General features: G+C 38.3%; 1 protein-coding gene and 1 pseudogene across 1 annotated transcript in view; one reads left to right on the forward strand and one right to left on the reverse strand.

Moving 5' to 3' along the window:
* The window catches only part of CFAP54 (cilia and flagella associated protein 54), a 322,605-nt gene that overhangs the window by 108,735 nt on the left and 188,762 nt on the right, over nucleotides 1–25,108 (reverse strand). Inside the window, exons 40-47 of the mRNA XM_044227472.1 lie at nucleotides 20,620–20,772; nucleotides 18,516–18,710; nucleotides 16,269–16,356; nucleotides 15,769–15,963; nucleotides 10,722–10,788; nucleotides 8,272–8,454; nucleotides 5,803–5,889; nucleotides 946–1,068 (exon numbers count right to left, since the gene is read on the reverse strand). Coding sequence (XP_044083407.1) covers nucleotides 946–1,068; nucleotides 5,803–5,889; nucleotides 8,272–8,454; nucleotides 10,722–10,788; nucleotides 15,769–15,963; nucleotides 16,269–16,356; nucleotides 18,516–18,710; nucleotides 20,620–20,772 — 1,091 coding nt within the window. The remainder of the gene's footprint in view (nucleotides 1–945; nucleotides 1,069–5,802; nucleotides 5,890–8,271; nucleotides 8,455–10,721; nucleotides 10,789–15,768; nucleotides 15,964–16,268; nucleotides 16,357–18,515; nucleotides 18,711–20,619; nucleotides 20,773–25,108) is intronic.
* On the forward strand, nucleotides 12,491–12,642 carry LOC122892735 (annotated as a pseudogene).

Raw genomic sequence — 25,108 nt, forward strand, 5'->3', positions numbered from 1 at the left:
GACAGATACAGAAAGAGATAGAGATGGGGATGTATATACATATACATACACACACAGTTGTATCCTATTGCCTACTGAATGTCCCACTTAGGCTTATCTCTAGATAACCTCACACTTATCCTGGTACAACAAATTATAATGCTGTAGCAGTCATACTGAGCATTAAGCAATGACATTTCAGGGGAATACACTGAAGTAATGAGTGCAATGTATGTATATTTAATGTCAGCTTATACAAGTTATTTTCAAGACTAATAGCCTATTTCCCAACTTCTTCTAGGCCTTCCAAATTGAATCCCCCCAGTAAGTACCGTGTCTGTCAGTGTCACTCCTCACACATAACAGCTTCCCCAGGAAACTGACTTGTTACCTCCTATTTCCTTTACTGCTGGATCACCAGGGTCCAAACGTCTGCAAGATCACACAGTGATTCTCATGAAACCCAAAACAAGAAAATAAAAGCTCACTCTGATTTAAATATAAATGCCAGTATTCATTTTCAAGGATGTTTCAATGATCTCATTTATAAATATAATTTGAACAATGCATGTTTAACACTCTGGTATAAAATTATATAAATCAAAATATCCAAATAAAACATGAGAAGAGACCGCTTTGACAAACAACATTAACCAGAAATTATCAGATCAGATGCCCAAATCTAAGAGGTAGTGGCTGATAGGTCCACTGAGACCATCTGTAACACAGAGACAGAATTCCATTATAAAAACTGACTCCAGTGCTGTACTGCCCCACATGACATCCTTCCCTTCCAAACGAATGAAACCTTGTAAGAGCCTACTGTTAGCTAACAACCAGGCTTAACAAAGAAGTCTGCAGCACCAGAGACTTATAAATACACTTTTGTGGAAGCATTCCCTAAATCTGAGGAATGTTGCCTTCAAAAAGTAAAGAAATGGCTTTGAATCAGACCAGAAGATTTACCTTTACTTTTCCAGGAGCCTTACAGCCAGAGGGTACCGAGGAAGGCATGTTTTTTCCATAAAAAATCTGGGATATCTCATAAAAGGCTTCAGAAAAAAATCCTAAATCTGTAAGAACCTGAATCTTTAAAGGAAAGGGGAAAAAATGAGATTTTTAAATTACAAAATCCATTTTACTTACAAAATAACAATTTTAGAGAAAAATCAACAGCTTTCTGAGATCCAAAATTTCTGCTTAACATAATTGGTAATGCCTTATAAATTAATGCTTGGTAAACACAGTAGATGGAGATGTATGTGTTTGTGTGTAAGCCAGTTTACATGTGCAACAGACCAAAAAGCTAATAAACAACAGCAGGCAACTGTTCGTAACAATGGACATTTGTCAGTCGTGGCTTACTTCGTCAGGGCAAACACAAAAACATGACAGGCATTGAAGAGTTAAAAAAAAATGATTGAATTTATTTTTTTGTTCCCATCAACTATGGCTTAAAAGAAAAACAAAACAAAAATACTCCTGATGTTCTCTAATACTCTGAGGAAAGTCAAACAAACCAGGAGATGAACTCTGGGATGTATCAACACAGAGACAACTATTCATTTTGTCATCCATAATTAATGCGCTCTGTCAGTTTTAAAGACATATCCTTAAAGTTAATCAGTTGGCAACTATAAATTGTACATGGTTTATTTTGAATATTATCCAGCAGGACTTTCAATCAGGAAATTATGGGCAGAAAAGTTCCTGAACAAAAGTCATTCATTCATTCGATGTGTTTATTGGGCACTTCCTATGCACCAAGCCCTCTTGGATGTTACATCCCTTCCCAATGTGTATTGAGCTAATTTAAGTGATACACAAAGATGCACACAGTATTAGAAGGGATAAAGGGTACTGACAAAAATGCTACTTTCAGAGCTCCAGTCAAGAAGGACTTCTCTGAAGAAGACATTCCAGAGAAAATTGGGAAATGATATGAAGGAGAGACACGTGAAAATCTGCTGAGCCATCTCAAGTAAATGTCATGCAGCAGCAGGAGCAGCCGGGGGGTCTTAGGGTGCTCAAGAAAGAGCCTGTGTGGCAGGAGTGTAGGGAGATTGGGGGAAGAGGGTTAGGAGGCAGTTATGAATGGTGGCCTGTAGACCAGACTGGGAACTTGGAATTTTAGTCTCTGTGATAAGAAGTTATTGGAGAGTTTTGAACAGGGCAGGTCCCTAACCTGACTTAAGTTTTGAAAGTGACTGTTGAGAATAGAGAAAGGCAAATTGTACAAACAGGAAATAAAATACAAAATGGACAAAGATCATATATATATATATGATCTTCACACATACACACATACCCATTCACTTAGTATCTCTTTTCCTTTAAGCACTACCAGAGGAATCTTATGAGTATCAAATTTTAAAGAAATAAAGAGAGGCTTAGTAAATTAGGGGGAAATAGGATATGACAATAGTATGAAAATAAAGCATAAAAGGTTAAGAGAATATTTTCACTGCAGAAGGGAAAACTGTCTACTGAGTTGCACACTTTGGTTCTTGCCTAAAACACCTTGGGCTCTAACCTCCCTAGGGCCATATAATATCCAAGCAGGCATAGGAGCTCTTTTAGACTTATAGATGAACATTTTCTCATTATCCCATGTAGGAGATAATGAGGTTTATCTCCACTGATCTTGGTGGTGAGACGCCTGTGCACAAACTACCTGTAACCTCTAAGGCTACCTCTGTGTCGGTTTATCATACTAATCTGGCCATTTGAAAAAGCAGTGGTGATAACAATGAACATGTATTTTCAGAAATGACCAACAGCGTGAACATAAACAAGCCAGATGGAATAAAGAACTACCCTTAAATCAACCTTTCGCTTGTACAAATACAAAACCATCGGTACCCTTCCCAGGAATGCTGGATATGTTGAGACTAATAAATCTTTCAAGACGTTGGCAGTTCTAAAGTGAAGCTGGACTGGCTGATCGTAAAGAGGTCTTAAAGTTTTCCCTGAAAGACACCAGCGCCCAACAGAAACTTAACAGCATGATCTATTGCTGTTTGACTTGTCAGAAAGCATTGTTTGCTGTTCCCCGACTCTGACTTTTCTCTCTTCCCACCCACTGACCCCAGTTTACTTCAGAAAGGTCAGGCAAACTCTGCTCAAACAGGCTGTCATTTCTTCCTCTGGGTGATGCATCAGTTGCCCTTTTTCATTGCTTCTGTCAAAACCCTGGTCAGGTGTTTCTGTTCTGCTATTGCCAATAAGATTCCACTGCTGACTCACTCTGCTCCTGACATTGTTGCCAAGATACATCCGATCATGTCCTTCTTCTAACCAAGATTCTGCAATTCATCCCACCTCTCAACCCAAGGCTGCCGACTAGAGTCCACAGTTCTTCCGCTGGCTCCTAAGCTACTTTAGTGCAGAAAGTTACCAAATGTTAACAATCCAATAAAACACAGTCATTTAAACAAAAACTTTGTTTCAGATTATATCTTTCAGTGCCTCTCTGGATCCCCTTCTGACATGTTACTAATGGCCACTGCAACACTTCCATGCTTCTCCTGCCTCTAAATGACAGACCAGAATAATACGGCTACCCAATTCTGATTCCTATAATCTCATGTCTCTCACTGCTCAGCCTCCTCATTATGCCTTAGTTTGGAATTCAGGACTGGGCCCCACTGCTCATGGACATTGTGGAACACAACACGGATCTCTGGTAATCTCTTATTACATTCTCCCTCCTCAAAACCCCCTCCTTCTCTAGCTTCGCAGAACCACCCCTGCACCCCACCCCAACAAGTCCATACTGTCTCATCTCTATATGCTTCACACTATTACCTGCCAAGAATGTTCCCTTCTTCCTCTCTCCTGCTCAGTTAGTTCTTTCTTCACCAAATCTTACCTACTTAGTAAAACCAAAAGATCCAAAGCCACTTTCCCTCTTTCAGACTCCAGGAGACAGTGCTCATCATACTCATTTGGAAATGATCAAGGGGCAGATGCATATGTTATTGTCTTGTGTATATGTCCTGTCTCTCTCCCCTTATTTTCACTTCCTTATAAGCAACGACCATGGGTTACATTTCTTTGATTAGAGTTACAAACATGGTGCTTTTACATAGGAGATACTCAACAAATGTTGTTTTAGAGGTAAAGCAATAAATGCCTACGAAGTTATCTTTTAGGTTAGTTCCCACTAAAGACTAAGGAAAGTGTAGACAGTAGGCACTGATAAATGTCTATAGGTTTAAAATTCAATTCAATAATTAATGACAGTATTGATATATGAATTTATTACTCAGTATACAATAGGGAAATAAAAGATGAAAAAAAAATCAGGCCCTAACCTCAGGAATTCTGCAATCTTGAACAGAGCACTGTTTTTAAAATAGAGAGAAAAAAGTTATATGCAGCTTTTCAAAAGGTGTTATTGGAAATCAAAAGCAGGAAAACTCTTAAGAGTTCAGTAAGTCAGAGAGAGTGATCCAGACATTTTCACGGCTGATAATTATTTATTCCTGAGTTAAAATATATCCTCTTAATAGTTAGCATCAGAATTCCTCTTAGGGAAGGTACTGTATTTATTTAGAAATAGAATGTTATGAACTCTTTGGTCCTGAAGTCATAAGCCCAAGGGCAGGGTCCAGGTAGAGAGGAATTCAAAGGGAAGTCTAATTTCCCCTCATAAGAAAATAAAAAAGATTTGGGGAAGAAGTGTATAAGGTATTTCCAGAAAAGGATAGGGAGGGTTAAACCAGTGATGCAATGGAGCCTCTTCCTCCCAATTTGCAAGAGGAGACTGCACGTATCTTGTCCCGATTCCACATTCAGTAATGCCTGGTTGGTAGGCTGAAGTCAGCTATAGCGGGAATATTTGCACCATGGAAACTGAAAGTGCTACAAATCAGGGTTTTTTTTTAGAGTGATGTGTGAAACACTTACCAGCACACAGCTGATTAAGCCATGGGATGGGAGGCAAAAGCATGAGATGTTGGCTGAGAAATATTTTAAACCCAGAGATGCCAAATATTCTATTTTAAATTGTTTGCATTGCCTCAACTTATATTTTCCTGTGTTCCAAATTTTCACTAAATCCAGTATAAAAATAAAAGCCTTGGGCGAATGTGTTGTGTATGTTTATGTGTACGTGAGTGAGCGTGAGAGTTTGTGTGTGTGTGTGTGTGTGTGTGTGTGTGTGTATAGAATGTGGACTAGGACTGAATTCCATATTCAAGATGAGAAGGTGCAGAACAGGGAGAAAATCTGCTCAATGTTGAGATGATCCATGTACAAAATGAACTCAACAGAGTGAAAGACTGTGACCTTGGCTAACTAGGAAAAGGGCAGAGAAAATGAGGCGCTCAAGGTTCCCAGTCCGCATGGGGCTCAAGTCAACCGCACAAGGATCTTTAAGGCAGAGAGGCTATCCTGACTTCTAGGTTACAGAATTAGTTGTAATCCAGCATCTGTGTGTTTTGTCACTTCAACTGTCTGTACAATGAAAAATTCTCACATATTATGATATACATAAAGACCCTTAGCAAAAAGTTCACAGAAACTTCAGAAAACAGACTCATTAGTTCCTACCAGGAAATCAATACTCCAGAAGTGGTGATTTCCAGGCTGACTGAAGTTGGACAAGCCTTGTTCCCACATGTAGCTGTTCCCACGTGTAGCCCAAGCATAAAATGAGCCAGCTTGCTCTCATATGTTATTATAATAATGGGCATTTTTAAAAATATCAGCATACCATATTATTATAAGCTTGTTGTTACGAGTATTGGAACCAAATTAATTTATGACAGTATCTTTACAGTCCAGGAATATCAAACATCTTAAAAGTCTGTCACATACCTTGAGGATCCTAGCTTCTAGATTTCTGATCAGGTCTTGGCAAATTCCAGAAACAAAATATTGGTACAGTGCAAGTAGAGGCAGAACCTACCAATGGTAAAAAAAAAAAAAAAAATTAATTTAAAACATGTTTTATCAAGTTAATAACCCAATAATAAAATGTAGCCAAATATTAATGTGGGGGAATGTTATATAGAACAGCAGTTAAATTTGCCATGGTAAGAGACTATACTATTTGGCTAAGTACAATGATCTGCCTAGAATATGCTCCATAATTCTGTGAGAACTTGAAAATAGCACCAGGCAACTTGTAGATGCCACCTGGTGTCCAAAACCTAGGTTTCAAATCTCTTTAAGCATGGAAAAGTGGAAATCCAATCAATAATCTTCTTTGAAAAAAATTAACATATATGTATGAATCATTGAGGCTTATAGAAACATTCTAGCAAATGAGCTACCAAATAACTGCAAAATTTAAAGCAAAGGAACTGCCATCCGTGTCACCTGCTCACTCATCTCAATGGCAGCTGCTATTCGTCTTCAACTGGAATATCTCTATCAGCAAGAATATTTATAACATGCCCATTATGCTGAATGAAAACAAAATCTAACAATCTTGCTTTCACCGAGCATGTATTCTATTGATTACCCAAGTTTACTCTTCACATAATATTTTTATTTTCTTGGAATTAACCCCAAAGTTCAACTCCTCTCGAAATCTCATGGATATGGGTGAGAGCTTACAAACTATCTATATTTCAGTTGATCCAACCACTCTCTGACCTGAGTTAGGTGTTGAGGGGATAGGTGTTTGCCTAGACTTCTGAACAGCTACTGATCTCAACTGAAAACCCAAGCTTTTTTCCTACAACTCAGCCCTTGCCTGCTAAAGGGAGATAGAGCAAGGAGGAATATTGGGATTTCCCATTATTTAGCAAACTATTTCCCATGATCCCACAGCAGTGGGTCTCCTAGGAAGACCTGTATGTGAGAGCAGTCTCCTTACCCACTGGACTTCTTCCGGAGGGTGGTGTAATACAAAATAGAAACTGTTTACATCTTGCAAGTTCAGCTAAGGAACCTCTAATTGTCAGTCAACTGGCAGCTGCTGATAGCAACAGCTTTTTAAATGGTTTAGAACTGGTCTTAAGTGATTTCAAACATAATACATTTTTCTACAATTATGCACTACAAACATAACACAATATCTTTTTTCTACAATTAATGCAGCACAAAACAATAAGAGTTGGCTATTACCTTTGAGATTGTTTCATTTCTTTAGTGAGAAATAAAAACACACCACTTTATTGCTGCCAATTGCTCAATTATTCAGAAAAATGTTCTCAATTTCTTAAGCTTCAGAGAAAAAAGTTTCATTTCTTTTCCAGTGCAGTGATATGTATTATATATGAATATGACTAGGAAGCTAAAGGTTACCCAGGGGATAGAACTATTTTCTAAATCCAGAAATGAATCCCCTTAACAATGAAAGGAGTACCATTTTGTTATCTTTTTCCTAATAAACAATTTCTTGCCAAATATGCCAAGTGTTAAAAGCATTTATCAATCCCTTCACTTTAACACATGGCTTTAAAATTTAACAACTCATATCAAGGGACAATAAATCTTTTCAATATAAGGAGAGAGAGTGAATTTAGGACAAGAGAATAGAAAACAAACAATGTATGAGGGGGGAAAAGAAAGGAGGTATGAAAATTATAGAATAAAAGGAAAGAACTAAAAAAAAGAAAGATTAGGTATTAAGAAGCAAACATAGTGGGGGGAGAAATACAAATGTAGAAGAAATAGCATATAGGAAGAAAATAGGAAAAATAAAAGAGAAAAATATAAAATGACCAACAGATAGAGCATACTGGTTTATTTTTTAAATGCAACCAGCTTCAAATTTATGACATATACTGTGATTTATTTCCCCAAAGGAAGAGAACTGCATGAGGTTTAGAATGACCTCGGATATTAAGAAGTATTTGCCTTTTATGTCACAGTTTGAATCTGTTGTTCACTTAAAACAGGGAGAAGACAAGAGACACAAAGGAATTTATCTCAACAAAGAAATACTCTCATAGTTTGTGTACTGATGTGACCTGCATGACTTAGTACAGTGAGGTACATGTGCACTAGATTCCTCTGTTTGAGACCAGTGAAATATTCTAATCAATCTTCCCAACTGTCTTAAGAAGGAGGAAAAATAGTAAAGTAATAGAGTAAAAAGGGAACAAAATCAAACAGACATTGACTTTGTATTCAAAATGCAGTGCAAATAATGATGTCAAAGAAGAAATATTAATTAATATATTTTATTTTGCAGTATAAGTAAGAATCCTGAGTCTGGAATTTAAGAGTTACACAAGACCAACCAAGAGGACGTTAACAAAATTTGAAAGGTTTAAGGTAGAAGGCAAAAATACCGCAGTGAATTAAGATTTGTTGATTTTACAAAGGACTTACTATAAGATTTTGCTTAGCATAGTGCAGTTCACGTATAACGTAATACAGACTTGCGACTACAGAGCAAATGTCAGCCCTGTATCTGTCTGAGAAGAGCTCGATGCCTGGGAGAAGCTGAGTGATTTCATACTGAGCGTAGCAACGTTCAGCTTTGGGATGTGGAAGTGTGGTTCTAAGCAAACCCTGAAAATGAGAACAGGTGAAATGAAAAGCTATAAATTGCATTTGCAACACTGACACAAGACAATAAGTATATGTATTACTTCATGAAGTGCTTAGCACATGCGTGGCACACTGTGCCTTGAATAAATGGTACTTATCATTAATATTATCATCATTACAGTCCCAAATGTTTCCATCACTCACGATGGGCCTTTTAAATTTCATGGTAGTTGGAATATTTACTATCTTCAGAAGAAATAATCATTATATTATCATTTGTTGGGGTTAATTTTGTGTTGGACACTACTGGTAAATTCTTTATAAATACTACCTTATTCAATCCTCATTTAATCTACCTCTAGGAGGAAGGATTATTACCTCACAAATGATATAATTGAGGCTTACACAATTAATTGATATAAGGTGACACAGCTAATGGTAGAAGAAAGAAGATTCAAAGTCACATATATTTAAATTAAAAAAAATCTATTCTCTTCCCACTCTACCAACCTATAAGTATAGGAGATAACAAATGATTTCAGAAGTCTAAATCCAGCAGAGTTAATTCTGAATTTTTAACTGAATTAAGTAAAACGATGAGTTAATTTTGCCAATATTTCTTAGGTAATTTATATGACCAACACTGTATTCAATGTTGGGAAACAAAATTGATACACAAAATCAAATTTTATATTTAGGAGTGTTTCTGATGTTATCCTAAATAATTAACATTAACTGATGACATGCATTATGAAATTATTTTAATGTAAATATCAGAAAATAATTTTAATCAGATTCCTCATTATGAATATGACCAGGCACCTGCTCTAAAATACTATGCAGTTGTACCTGCTCTAAAAGACTATGCAGTTGTTTACATTTTTAATTTTACAAATCTGTTTTAAAATCATAAAAAATTAAGATTTAAAAAATAAATCCTACCAGCTTTTAAGTACAATTAGGACTAAAAAATTGTGCCCATAGTAAGCAAAAATTTAATTTTTTAAATTGCTTTTTTTAAAAAACAATAGCATTATCTTCAAGAACAAGCAGTACCAGACAGTCGAGAATGCAATATAGGGAGTCAATATCCGATTATCATTCCCTTTGCACTCTTGCCTCTTCTACCTCCTCTCTTTAAAGCACAGGCAAGAGGTGCATGAAACATAAGAAAACTGAAAAGTGTGGCCTTACATTCAGAAAAGGCTTTCCAGAGAGCTTTTCTTTCTTTCTTTCTTTCTTTTATTTTCTTATTAACATATAATGTATTATTAGCCCCAGGGGTACAGGTCTGTGACTCACCAGGTTTACACACTGCGCAGCACTTACCATAGCACATACCCTCCCCAATGTCCATAACCCCACCCCCCTTCTCCCAACCCCCCTCCCCCTAGCAACCCTCAGTTTGTTTTGTGAGATTAAGAGTCACTTATGGTTTGTCTCCTTCCCGATCCCATCTTGTTTCATTTATTCTTTTCCTACCTCCCATCCCCCCCAAGTTGCATCTCCACTTCCAAAATCTATAAAGAACTTATAATCAATTTCTTTTATGATGAGAAATGTTTGGGTTCCTATCAAGAATGTGAAGGGTCTGAGATTTTCTTCTACTTTCATGCCGGCTTTTTAGCTTGCAACAGTTTTATGGCTGATTCTGGCAGGAAGCATGATATTCCTGGACCCAGAGAGCTTTTCTATCTAGATTTCATAAGCTATCAGATGCCTCTGATACACAGAACACGGGTGTCCACCCTTCAAGGTAAACAGAACCTTTAGTACATTGCAAAGGCCCCTGGCTATATCCCTGTATCTCAAAGTGTCTTGTATTTCAGATTAAAGCTCTTTTCTTCTTCAATGAAGTCAAACCAAAATTCTAGGAGCTGCCAATACTGTACTTTTGTGTCTTCAGCTTATTTCTTGCTTTCATTATATGGTATACTTCACATTGTACAGTTAAGCAAAACTTTACTTATAGAGATGAGGTAACCTAAGGCCACCATTTGGAGTCAAACAGACTGGCTTCACAGCTCATTAGCAACACAGTCTTACTAACGATGAGACTCAGTTTCCTGATCTGCAAAATTCCTTCCAGAGTCTGAAGGAGAAAAATTCTGCTGAATATTCAAGGTGAAAATGCTACCTTCAGCCAGGGAAGGAAAGACGGATTCGTGATACCTCATCAAGGTCCGTGCTATCTTCCTATCTGTGAGTTTTCTGACTATGATAAGCCACTGAACTTTCTTTTTTTTTTTTGACCAAATGGTCACTAGTCAGAAGATATAAAGTGTTACCTGAAAGAGTAATGCAGACAAAATGCAACAGTTGGTTCTCTTTTCAACCTCCGAGATCAGAATAAATCTAAATAACAAAGTATAACAAAAAGAAATGGATTCATAGACAATTTTCCAATAATACTTTTATACAACTTATCTCTAATACTCATAGATTTTCCAAAACTAAAATAGACTTTGTGATTCTAAAAGAGTTATACATTTATGGAAGATCTAGAACACAGGAAAAAAAACATAAAAAACAAAATGAAATATCACCAATAAGCCTACCACCTAAACATGATTACTGGTAACATTTTGGCTAATTTCCTTCTAGATTGCTTTCTACATATAGAAATTTTTTTAATTTCTCTATAGATCAAGATGCTATGCATGTTTTTGCCCACCACACCCTATAGATAAGCTAAAATTGTACCTAAAAAGGTGAAAGAAACCTGTACCTCTACTCCTTCCACACTTGTTAAATTTCTCACATTATTCAAATCTCTAAACTATCTGTCAATGCTAACTAGGTATAAAATACTGTGACATTGATCTATGTGCCTGTTTTTGTGCCATATTTTCTTGCTGACAACAGCTTTCTAATAGAGCTTGAAGTCCGGAATTGTGATGCTCCTAACTTTGGTTTTCTTTTCCAACATTCCTTTAACTATTCTGGGTCTTTTCTGGTTCCATATAAATTTTAGGATTATTTGTTCCAGCTCTGTGAAAAAATTGATAATATTTTGACAGTGATTGTAGTGAATGTATAGACTGCTCTAGAAAGCATAGACATTTTAACAATATTTGTTCTTCCAATCCATCAGCAAGGAGTGTTTTTTTCCATTTCTTTGTGTCTTCCTCAATTTCTTTCATGAGTATTCTACAGTGTTCTGAGTACACATCTTTTGTTTGGTTCATTTCTAGGTATCTTATGGTTTTTGGCGCAATTGTAAATAGGCCTAACTCTTTAATTTCTCTTTCTGTCTCATTTTTAGTGATTAGAAATGAAACCGATTTCTGGGCACTGATTTTATATCCTGCCACCTTGCTGAATTCCTCTATGAGTTCTAGTAATTTGGGGTGGAGTCTTTGGGATATTCCACATGAAGTATCATTTCATCTGTGAAGAGTGAGAGTTTGACTTCCTTGCCAATTTGAATGCTTTTTATTTCTTTTTGTTGCCTGATTGCTGAGGCTAGGACTTCTAGTACTATGCTGAACAAAACTAGCAAGAATGGGCATCGCTGTTGTGTTCCTGACCTTAGGGGAAAAGCTCTCAGCTTTCCCCAATGAGAATGATATTTGCTATTGACTTTTCATACATGGCTTTCAGGATATGTCTTTTATTGAGGTATGTTCCCTCTATCCCTACACTGTGAAGAGTTTTAATCAAGAAAGAATGCTATATTTTGTCAAGTGCTTTTTCTGCATTAATTGAGAGGAACTTATTGTTCTTATTCTTTCTTTTATTAATGTGATGTATCATGTTGATTGATCTGCAGATGTTGAACCACCCTAGCATCCCAGGAATAAATCCTCCTTGGTCATGGTGAGTAATCCTTTTAATGTATTGTTGGATTCTATTGGCTAGTATCCTGGTGAGAATTTTGGCATCCATCTTCATTAGGAATATTGGTCTATAATTCTCCTTCCAGTGGGTTCTTTGTCTGGTTTTGGAATCAAGGTAATGCTGGCCTCATGGAATGAGTTGAAAGTTCTCCTTCCACTTCTATTTTTTGAAAAAGCTTCAGAAGAATATATTAGTTCTTCTTTAAATATTTGGCAGAAGCTTGGCGCAGTGGCAGTACTGTAGCCAGTGAGGTTTAACCGAGGCACGATTATTGCTAATTAAATGTTTGGTAGAATTCCCCTGGAAGTCATCTGGCCCTGGACTCTTGTTTGATGGGAATTTTTGATTACTGCTTCAATTTTCTTGCTGGTTATGGGTCTGTTTAGGTTTTCTACTTCTTCCTATTTCAGTTTCAGTAGTTTGTATGTTTCTAGGGATGCATCCATTTCTTCCAGATTGCCCAATTTGTTGGCATATAGTTGCTCATAATATGTTCTTATAATTGTTTGTATTTCTTCAGTATTGGTTGTAATCTCTCCTCTTTCATTCATGTTTTTATTTATTTGGGTCCTTTCTCTTTTCTTTATGATAAGTCTGGCCAGGGGTTTATCAATCTTACTAATTCTTTCAAAGAACAAATTCCTAGTTTCACTGATATGTTCTACTGCTCTTTTGGTTTCTATTTCATTGATTTCTGCTCAAATATTTATTAATATTCTTCTACTGCTGGGTTTAGGTTTTATTTGCTGTTCATTTGCCAGCTCCCTTGGTGTAAAGTTAAGTTGTAAAATTGATACCTCCTTATTTCTTGAGAAAGGCTTGTATTGCTATACAATACACAAAAATAGACTAAAAATGGAAGAGAAACCTAACTGTGTGACAAGAATCCATCAAAATCCTAGAGGAGAACACAGGCAGCAACCTCTGTGACCTCAGCCATGCAACCTCTTGCTAGATACATTTCCAAAGGCAAGAGAAACAAAGGCAAAAATGAACTTCATCAAGATAAAAAGCTTCTGCACAGCAAAATAAAGATAAAACTAAAAGACAATGGACAGAATGGGAGAAGATATTGGCAAATGTTTTATCGGATAAAGAGCTAGTATCCAAAATCTATAAAAAAAAAAAAACCTTATCAAACTCAACATCCAAAGAACAATTAATTCAATCAAGAACTGGGCAGAAGACAGGAACAGACATTTCTGCAAAGAAGACATACAAATAGCCAACAGATAGATGAAAAAATGCTTCATGTCACTTGGCATCAGGAAAATACAGATAAAAACCATAATGAGATACCACCTCACATCGATCAGAATGGCTAAAATTAACAAGTCAGGAAATGATAGATGTTGCCAAGGATGTGGAGAAAGGGGAACCCTCTTATACTGTTGGTGGGAATGCAAGCTGGAATGCCACTCTGGAAAACAGTACAGAAGTTCCTCAAAAACTTAAAAACAGAGCTACCTTAAGACCCAGCTATTGCACTACTAGGAATTTACTCCGAAGATACAAATGTAGTGATCCAAAGGGGCACCTGCGCCCCAATGTTTATAGTAACAATATCCACAATAGCCAAAGTATGGAAAGAGCTGAGATGTCAATCAACAGATAAATGGATAAAGAAGAGTAGTACACACAACACACACACACACACACACACACACACAAGAATACTACTCAGCCATCAGAAAAAAGAAATCTTGCCATTTGCAATGATGTGGATGGAACTAGAGGGTATATGTGCTAAGCTAAACACATCAATCAGAGAAAGACAATTATCATACGATCTCACTCATATGTGAAATTTAAGAAACAGAACAGAGGATCATAGGGGAAGAGAAGGGAAAAGAAAACAAGATGAAATCAGAGAGGGAAACAAACCATAAGAGACTCTTAATCATAGGAAACAAACTGAGGGTTGCTGGAGGGGAGGAGTGGAGGAGATGGGGTAACTGGGTGATGGACATTAAGGAGGGTAGTAATGTAATGAGCCCTGGGTATTATATAAGATGGATGAATCACTGACCTCTACCTCTGAAACTAACAATACATTATATATTAATTAATTAATTTTAAATTTTAAAGAATTTTCAAAAAATAATTTTTTTTTAAAAACAGTAAGTTTAAAAGAAGAAAAAAAGACACTGTGACAGACTTTCACATATGTTAAGTGTGGTAGGCTGCATAATGCTTCCCACCCCCACCACAAAGATACCCTTACCCTAATATTCCAAACCTATGAATATGTTGCTTTACATGGCAAAAAAAAAAAAAAAAAAAAAAAAAAAGACTTCAGATGTGATTAAAATTAAGGTTAGGTTCAATGTAATCACAATGGTCCTTATGAGAGAAAGGCAGGGGAGTCAGTAAGAGAAGGAGAGATGAACACAGAAGCAGCGGTCAGGGAGAGAGAAAGAGGAAGAAAACAGGCTGTTGATCCCAAAGACAGAACACGGAGCCATGAGCTGAGGAATGCAGGAGACCTCCAGAAGTTGGAAAAGACCAGGAAGAAGATTCTTCCTTAGAGCCTTCAGAGGACAGCACAACCCTGCCAAGGCACTGATTTTAGGACTTCTAACCCCAAAACTGTAAGAGAATAAATCCATGTTGTTTTAAGCCACGAATTTTGTGGTAATTTGTTACAGAACTAGTAAACTAATCAGCATGCGTGATGACCTAAATTATGTCCCCCCTTTTCCAAATTCATATGTTGGGGTCCTAACCCCCAATAATGTTAGAATGTGACTAAGATAGGGCCTGTAAAGAGGTTATTAGGTTATAATGAGGTTACTAGGCTGGGCCCTAATCCGATATGACTGGCGTCCTTGTAAGAAGACATTAGGACATAGGCACATACGGAGGGAAGACCATGTAAGGACACGGCAAGAAGACAGCCATCTACAAGCCAAGAGGCCTCAAAAGAAACCAAACCTGCCGATGCCCTGATCTAAGAATTTAAGCCTCCAAAACTGTGAGACAATAAATTCCCTACAAACTGGTCATTTGTTATGACAACTCTAGCAAACTAATACAGTATGTCATGTAATTCTTGCCACCGAGATTTACAGTTTACAGATGAGAACACCGAGGCTCAGAGAGAATGAGCAGTGAGCCAAGGGTCCCAGAGTTAGTAGGAGATCCTTGCATTAGATCCAAGTTGGCCTGCCTCTACACCGTTATTCTTGATCTCATACCAACTGTTTACTCACTCATTCATTCATTCCACAAGTAGTAATCAAATGCCAACTCCATGCCAGACACTCAGGATACACTAGTGAACAAGCAAAGATCTGTGCTTACGTCGTGAGGCCCACATTCCAGGGGTATGGGAAGAGGATATGGCCATAGATAACAAACATCACAAATAAGTAAACTGGATAGTTTTGTATCATATGGACAAAGCTGTCCAAGAATCCCATGCATCTGAGGCATGGCGCTCCACATGGCACAGTGGACCCCCACAAAGGAAGCTCACTCCATTGCCACACTCACTGTGCTATCTTTGCTGATATGACTGCTCCTTGCAAACATCCCCAAATGCCAACTCTTGACAGAAATTCCTCACTATAATCTTTGGAACCTGGAGATGAATTGGTGAGTGAGGTACCAAACTCTTTCCACGTATACAGCACATTTTCTTTTTTGAATATGTCATCAAGAGCTTGACACCAACATCTAAAAGCAGCCCTGAAAGAGAAACAGAGCATCAAGCAGAGTGTTTTCCATAGTCCATGTTATTAAATCTATCTTCCAAAAGGGGAAGCAAATGCACTGAAGAAGTATTTTAATTAAAATATTAGAGAATCGATCTATACTATGTACTTCTCATAACTATTTCTCTTAGGTAGCATTTGGTGAATAAAATGTAGTAATGGAATATTACTGAAGAACTAAAATTTATGAAAGACAACTTTTTCATAATACTTAAAAATGCTTTCGAACAAACAACCAAAAAAAGTTTGCCCTTGTTCCACGGACTCCTAAAAATCTACCTTTTCTTTTCGGCAAAGACGAGAAGGCTTCCGAGTTCATGCAATGCCTGAACTTTAAGACTTCTTTGATGGCTGACTTGGAGAACATCTGTATTTTAATCAAGTAGAAGAACAAATGTCAGTACCTAGAAAGTATCTTCCTCATTCTCTCAAGACAATTTAAACTGCATTTATTTCTTAATTTTGTAGATAAGCAAACTGCAAGCTAATACTGTCTTCCCAGGTCTCCTGATACATATGCAGAAAGAGAGCAAATGATACTCTACCTGAACATAGTGGAAGAAGAGATTGGATCTGAGAGAGAGGAAATGTGGAGAGGGCGGAGTAAGAGTCGGGCAAGTGGTGTCGAAGAGAAATTCAGAAAAGCCATGCTAGGGAGAACGGGTGAGGTGTATACGGACATGACGTGGGGTTTTGTGGGGGTTTTTTATGGTTTTCTTCGGACTGTGGAGAAGGAGAGAGTGGTAGGCTTATGGAGGCATCTGAATGCCTGGTAGAGAAATGTGGATGCTATTCTATAGCAGATGGGAAGCCTCGAAGTATTTGTTTTTAAGCAGGGATGGGACAAGATCACAGTTTATCAGATTTTTCCTTTACCCAAATGCAAAAAAAGCACATCTTTAATAGCATCCGAATTTTTTTTTTTGGTTTTCTGATAAATGTATAAATTCAGAGATGTCTAGAAAAAAACAGAACAAAAATAACCAACAAGGCAGTGGTTTATAATCAGGGCAGTCCTGACTCCTACAGGGTATTTTAGAAAAGTAAGGAAGCTTTTGTTAGGTTTCACAATGGTGCATCTCCTGGCATTTTGTCAGTGAAGACCAGAGATACTGGATGGCCTGTAACACACAGAAGCTTCCTCCACAGTGAAGAAAAAGGTGAAAAACCAGTTTATAATTGTCTGGGTCTAAACTCCAATTTCATTTTACATATAAATAGGGCATTTTTGCATGTTTGCAAAATTCTCTGAATTTTCCAGAAATGCAACCATTCGCTGTAGTGCTTTATTGTGTACTGCATCTAGATTTGCCATTTTAGAAAAACACTGTCACAAAAATTAACAGTGCTGATAGTACTTGCATCACCAATACAATAAAGCTGTTTTGGTCTGTATTTGTAGCTATAACATTCATGGTGATTCAGCACACAGGATATGAGCATCTGATTGCTTCACTAGACTTTCCAGTACCTGAGCACTTAAGTGCCACAAGTAGATTGTTTTGTTATAAAATAATATTATTTAGCCTTTATTTTATATTTAGTGTATTAAATTGTATTTATTGCATTAAATATTTTTTATTTTATATTTATTGATTAAATAATGTGTATAGAGGGGCGCCTGGGTGGCTCAGTGGGTTAAAGCCTCTGCCTTCGGCTCAGGTCATGATCCCGGGGTCCTGGGATGGAGCCCTGAGTCGGGTTCTCTGCTCAGCGGGGAGCCTGCTTCCCTTCCTCTTGCTGCCTGCCGCTCTGCCTACTTGTGACCTCTGTCAAATAAATAAATAAAATCTTTAATAAATAAATAAAGTGTATAGAGAGACTATATTAAATATGCATTTTGTTTCAGGGAGTAAAGGGGGGAATTATTAAATGTCTGTTACTACAAAAAAAAAAAAAGTAAAAGAGGGGATGGGCGCCTGGGTGGCTCAGTCAGCTAAGTGGCTGCCTTCGGCTCAGGTCATGATCCCAGGATCCTAGGACTGAGTCCTACATTGGGCTCCTTGCTCCGCAGGGAGCCTGCTTCTCCCTCACCCTCTGCCTGCTGTTCCCCCTGCTTAGGCTCACTCTCTCTCTCTCAAATAAATAAATAAAATCTTTAAAAAAATAAATGAAAAAATAAAAATAAAAAAGGGGGATGTAGGGTCTACAACCTGGATTGAGTATATACTGCTGAATTTGGAGAAAAGCCAAATCAAACAGAAAGACAAGGAAAGTGGGATCCGCTAGGGCAGAGCAAAAGAACACAGCAGTGGCCACATTCCAACAAGGGGTTCACAGATTCATTCAAAGGAGGATAAGCAGAAGAGGGGCCTAGAACCGTGCCATGCTAACAGCCCAGGCTGGGAGAGTGGAGAATGGGAGGGGCTGGATGTCTCTTGTCCCAACTGCTCTGGCACTGCCTACAAGATTCTATCTTCAAGCTCTTTCATCTGACTTTTCAAGGTGGCATTTCAGGCCCAAAGGCAATTGCAACATTTTGTGCAAGATCCTCCTGAAAATGAACATATAATGAAGGACTCTTACCAATAGTTTCATAATAAGAGGAAATTACGAGTCCCAGCTGCGAAGAGGGAAGTTTACTTTTCTCCACTGAACTGAAAACTCTGAAGTGCTCCTGAGAGAGGTTGGGGGGTGTTGGCATATGCATCTCTTCTGTCCCCAGGCAAAATTCCACCTTTCCAGTAGTAAATTTCAAATTGTTTATTCCTCCTTTATCTCCTAAATTCATGGGGAAAAAAGAAATTTATTTACTTTTTTTAGAGAGAGAGAGAGCACGAGAGCAAGCAGGGGTGGGGGAGGGCAAAGGAAGGGAGAACCTTGAGCAGGTTCCACGACAGATGTGGAGCCCGACACAGGGCTCTATTTCCCAACCCTGAGATCATGACCTGAGCCAAAAATCATCAGTTGGATGCTTAACCAACTGAGCTGCTAAGGCACCCCCAAAAAGAAATTTAAAAAGGAGACAGAGAGGAAGATGACGAGGAGAGAAAAACGTAGACGAAATCGACAGGGAGGAAAAAAAGAAAAATTCTGTGTATAGCTGAGATGTCTTTGCAATTTGAGGGACACTGTTTCCTTAAATTCAGTATCTAATATCATTTCTGAGGAGCTCAGGTATGTGTGGATGGGCTCTCTACCTGGTATTTCATAAAAAACACTACAGAGGGGCACTGTGCCAGAAAGTGCTGTTGAGATAATGCTTTGCTTCTCGTGGGGATTGCTTAAAGTTACATGGTTTGGGTTTGCTTTTTTTTTTGAGGGCTTCCAACAGTAAGATGTTAGTCTGCCTCTGGGGCAGAGACCTCTGGGATAGAAGCAACACACAGTTAGTTCTGACCTAAGGGGGGAAAGTGGGAAAGATTCGCTCTCTTTATAAGATCAGAGAACACACAAGAAAGAAAGGGAGACTATTCTAGAGGAAGTAGTCAAAAGCTGCAGAGGAAGAGGAGCTAATGTGGAGTTTGAAGTCTGCAGCCCAAGGACTGGGAATAAACTGCTGAAAATACTTTAACACCAAGTGAGATTCAGAGTGAACCAATGTAATCCAAATTATATTTGCTTTTTTTATTCATGCCCTTAACCATTATTAATATATGCCATAATCGAAAGAAGTTTAAACATAACATACAGAGCTAATTTAATGTAATGTGAGTCTATAGGCAATACAACCAAAATCTGTGGGTTCGTAGCATAGCAAGTACCATTTGGGGGTAAGTAGTAGGGTCAGTAACAACAACAAATACACACATACATACATATACACACATAAATAAAACTTCTGTCAGTGATTGAAAAAACAAGATTTGAGTAAATTTCTGAAAGATCAGTTCAGTGAATATTAGCAGCTTAGGTTGACATTTAAATCTATTTTTAATAACTTTAAAATATAAAAATTTTAGGTTTTTTAAGTTTATTCTTTAAGCTTATTTTTATTATTCCAATAAATTTGAATAGCAAAGATCATAAACATATATTAGGATTTTAAACAAATTTTTAATGACCCAAACATACATAAGTCAAGATTTTCCCCACCTAAAATTATTGCCACTTAACCACTCAAAGCCCTGCTTTGATTGAGTTCACAAATCAATAAATGTTGAGAAAAGAGAAAACAAATAAATGTGATATAACCAATGATAGTGAATATCTTCTTTTAAGCTAAAAGAAATCTTTAAGATCAAAATCTATGAAATTGTATTGATGCTTAAATTAAAATGCATCTATTTCCTTGACACTGATAAAGTAGGGTTTTGGTAATAGGTTCTAGTTAATTCAGCATGAATCAAGTCATCTATTTATGAAAATTTTTTTAAAGACTATAGTACCATACTTGCAAAGAGATAGGTAAGAACATATCAAAAAATTAACACATACTGTTTTTATATCTACTCAAGGGAGAATACTCCTTTCACAGAAAGCATGAAAGCAGATGAGTGAGACAGTCTTTGGAAAGAAGAGTGTAAGAGAGAAGATGTGATCCACCAGACAAGAAGAAGAAAGTGAAGGGCAGCAGGGAGTGGGCATGTCGGTGGGGAAATAAGGGCCTAAGGCAGAATATGGTAGATCCACAGGGTGGTATTCCCCCCGGAAATAAAGAGCAAGGAATATAGAGAGCCAAGAATTTTACCTTGTGTCTGTGCAAGGAATAATGAAAGCAATTTTCTGCTGTGTCGGATTGATCTGTTGTGATACCTGGATTTTTCCAGGGTCTCTCTGAAACATCTCAAAGTGTCTGTCACATCCACAGGCACACAGACAAGCTCTTTGGCGTGGCTGTACTCTGAAAGGAAAAAGAAGCAGACTGAGGGATGAAATGCTGCAGCAAGCCAACAACTAGTAGCAAAAGACTTTCTAATTCAGAGAATTTCTTGGTCCCAAACTAAAGCTGCTAAATTCAAAGTCCCCAGGTTTGCAGCAGGTGTTTCAACGTTCAGATCAATTTTTTGTGGTATATTTGAAAGTTCTTTAAAAAAAAAAAAAACTTAGAAAACTTTTGATTCCTATGAAATGCAAATAACTTTAGATCTTGCCAATTTTCCTTATGAAGCCTCCTACTTTTTCTTTTGCTGATCATAAAAGATGAAATAATCTACTCCTTTTCAGCAGCCTCTTCAAAGCAGAGGTGCCTTGGGAAAGAGACGAAAGGAAGAAACAAAGAAGCCTGGGTGGGTAAGTGCTCTCTTAAGAGAAGGGAAAGATGGGTTTCTAATATTGGAGGATGCAGAGGAAAGGAAGATGAGGCCATAAAAGGGAGGGGAACTAAAAACAGTCCTGAAAAAAATGGGCGGAAAGAGGAGATGTTGGCAGAGGGTGGCCACGAGGTCCCTGGAGAGGAAGTGGCGGTCCCTGGAACCAGGCTTCAGATTTTCAGCCACACGCCACACACAGAGAAAAGGAATACAAGCTTCAGATATTACAGATAAAATAACAAAAGAATTTACTTCTTCAACAAGTTGAACAGGTGAGTGGCCCCTGGGAAATCTGAGACCTTGAGAGTGGTACAGCAGCTTGCGAGGGAACAGGGCCACAGGAGGCAAAGAGGCATGACATTTGCCCTGCAGAGTTCACAGTCTAGCTGGAGAGATGAAGCATTCTGACCCTGGAGTATTAAACTCACATTCACAGAGCATTTCTGGTTATGTGCCAAAACGAGGGCGAGAGAAGTGAGAGATCGGCCATAGGGAGGAAAGGAAGTGCAAGAAAGACTTCATGCCTGAGGGTATGCCAGTTGTGTCTTAGAGGAGAGGGAAGATTTGATAAGGAAGAAGGAGGCAAGAGGTTTAAGACAGAATAAGCAGAGCTGATGTTGACCGAGTACTTACACTATACCAGAGCTATTTTATATAATTTATTGTGATGATCCCATCAGATCCTAAAATCAAAAAAAAAGGTATGTACCGTTACATCCTTGTTTTAGAGATGAGGAAAATAAGGCATAGAGATGTCTGGTGGTTTCTCTTGAGTCACAGAGCTAGTTTGTACAAGGAGAAGTATGGAAGCAGGAGTCAGGGTGATAATTCAGGGTGCAGTGGGATGACAAGGCCAGTCCCATTGAACAAAGAGGGGTTTTCTGGAGACCTGAAGCCCTTGCTGAGAAAGTCACCTTTATCCTTTCCAATAGGGAGCAGAGGAAGGGACCTGAGCAGAGCATGGGTATTTTAGGAAGAGTTAGCAGACTGCAACAGAAAGAGATTGGTGGCTGAAAGACTAAAACACGGTATTGTGATTTGAACTCAACTAAGATAGTAGCAATGGTAATAATGGCGGGTTGCAGGGAACATTCCAGTGTTGGAAGTGACATAAGAGTGGTTAATTGGCTACTTGGCAAGGAAAAAAGGGAGTGGGAATTACCTCTTCCCTGTCCTTTCTGGGCCAATAACCTTGCTTTCCATCTTGTTGGGAAAAAATCCAAGAGATCTTCTGCAAACCCCTACCAGTGGTTCATGCTGGTCTAGAACATTCTTCCTCAGACATCCCCATGTCCTTTCTTCCTTAGCTCCTTAAGGTTATTGCTTAACTTAATTTCTCAGGAAGCCTCCCTTGATCATTGGATTTAAATTGGTGATCCTGGTTTCTCAACCTTTGCTTTCTTCATTGCATTCATCATCTTCTGACATATTATATGTTCTGTTTGTTTATTGGTTGTCTCCTGCCACTAGAAGGCAGGTTCCATGAAGGCAAGGAGTTTTGTCCATTTTGTCTGCTACCATCAACCCTGAACTTTAACAGTGCCTGTTACATGGTATGTGCTCTATAAGTGTTTGTTAAATGAATGACTGACAAGTTTTCAAAGCTAAATGGCTAGAACAGACTTTATTTATAATACTTATATGGATCTTAATCTCAGTTCATTTTCACAGCACCTTACCAACTAGTAGGGGTAGATGTTATTTATACTTTACAAAGGAGGAAAAGTGAACTTGAGGATATTAATTTGTTTTAAGGCCTTCTAAGACAAGAGAGACAACCAGCATTCAAGTCCAGTGACTTTTCCAGTTAGTTGGCCAGGGGGCATCAAATCTTGGGTAACTGGCAATGACCCAGATTTGAGGCCTGCTAATTGAGTACAAAGGCCTTTGAGACTAGGACAGAAATAAGTCTAAGAAAAGTTAATGAGAGAAGAAGCCTGGGGTTCACAAGAGCCCAGGGAGGCGCTGATTGAATTAGTGGCACATCTACATTCTGTGGCCATAAGACATCTTTTAATCTACTACAATGCAGACTGAAATATCTAGAAATCCTGGAGGCTCTAGTCAAACCAGGTAGATAGCCATATTGATAGAAATACTTGTCCGCCCAGCAAGTTCATTCTTGGCACACTTGCCTACCACACATTTAAGAGAATCCAATACTTAGCTGACAGTAGCACTTATTAACTCCCCAGATCTCTTCTACCCTACGAATTTCACTCTCCTGTCCATTTTGTCCTACGCCCACCATTTTGCTTTCTCAATTCCCCTCTCCTCTACCCATGCACAGTCCTGCATGATGCAGACAAAAAGACAAGGCATGCCCTGACTCCTCCAACCTCACCCTTACACACAATACCCGAAAGATGGTAAGGTTTCTGTTCTATTTTGTTTTTCCTACAAGAGTTCATGAGCTTGGCTTTTATCTTTTTCTCCTTAGATAGTGAGATCAGGGAAAGAAGCAAAGAAAACAAAGGAGAAGGCAGAAGCTGGAAGCCCTCACATATTAATATTTTGAGACAGTCAGTTACCTACTCTAGGCCTTAATTTACAATCCCTGTTAAAATCAGGGTGATAATATTTACCTCTGAGGGTTATTGTTTTAAGCTGTGTGTGAAGTGCCAATCATAGTATCTATCAGGAAGTAAGCATCCAATAGATGGAGGATACACATTGGCTGTTAGTCATGTATTTTCAAAATATATATTGACCACTTGCTAGTATTAGGCACGATGCTAGGCACTGGAGAGATATAAGTGAAAAAAGCAGACATACTCCTTGCTCTCACAGAGCCTTCATTCTGGAATAAAAATTCACAAAGGCATGCTTGTGTTTGGAGGCAATCAAAAGGACAGGAGGGACAGGAGATTTTGGCAATCTTTAAAATGTGGGATTTGAATAAAATCATCCTGCTACTTTTTAATCAAATACCCACTTATAAAGCATTCCTCCTTATTTTTTTCCTAAACTATATTTTGCTTTAGAGGTTTTTTCCCCTTTTTTTCAAGCCCTAGAAAACCTCTTTTCTTATAGTCTAACTAGGGCTCTACTGGTGATTTTGTGACCATCTACACAAGGTAACTAGTGACAGCCTTGAAGAAGTATCATTAGCTTCAGAGGCTGGTCCTTACTTCTCTGTCTCAAGGGGAGCTCCTCTCTGAAAACTTCCATGAATAATTCAAGAAGCTATTTCAAAGGCCTAATAACCTCAACAGTTAGAAATAGGTCAGAAAAAGAAGAAGGTGAAGGAAGAGGAGGAGGAAGAAGAGGAGAAAGAGGAGGGTGGGAAAGAAAGAGAAGGAAGGAGAAGGAGGAGAAAAGGAAGAAAGAAGGAGGAAGGAGGGGGAAAAAAGAAAAGAACTACTGTGTCTCTTATTGTTAATGTACTCATTAAAACTGAATACCAGGATGCCTGGGTGGCTCAGCTGGTTGAGCCTCCAACTCTTGATTTCAGCTCAGGTCATGATCTCAGAGTCGTGAGATCAAGGCCTGCGTAAGCTCAAACCTCAGCAGGGATTCTGCTTGAGGATTCTCTCTCTCACCCTCTCCCTCTGCCTCTCCCCTCCCACACTCCCCCCGCAAAACCTCAAATAAATAGGGATGCCTGGGTGGCTCAGTCAGTTAAGTGTCTCCCCTCGGCTCAGGTCATGATCCCAGGGTTCTGAGATGGAGTCCTCGCATCGGGCTCCTTGCTCAGCAGGGAACCTGTTTCTCCCTCTTGTCTGCTGCTCCCCCTGCTTGTGCTTGTGTGCGTGCTCTCTCTCTCTCTCTCTCTCTGACAAATAAATAAAATCTTTAAAAAAGTAAATTAATAAAATAAAATAATTTTTAAAAATGCTAATGACTCCTGAGAGATGGGTACACCAAGGAAGAATCCCAGGGAATACTACAAAATTTGGGCTACTTTCTACACAATTGGTCACACCA

This window comes from Neovison vison, chromosome 12, assembly GCF_020171115.1.
Source record: "Neovison vison isolate M4711 chromosome 12, ASM_NN_V1, whole genome shotgun sequence".
NCBI lineage: Eukaryota > Metazoa > Chordata > Mammalia > Carnivora > Mustelidae > Neogale > Neogale vison.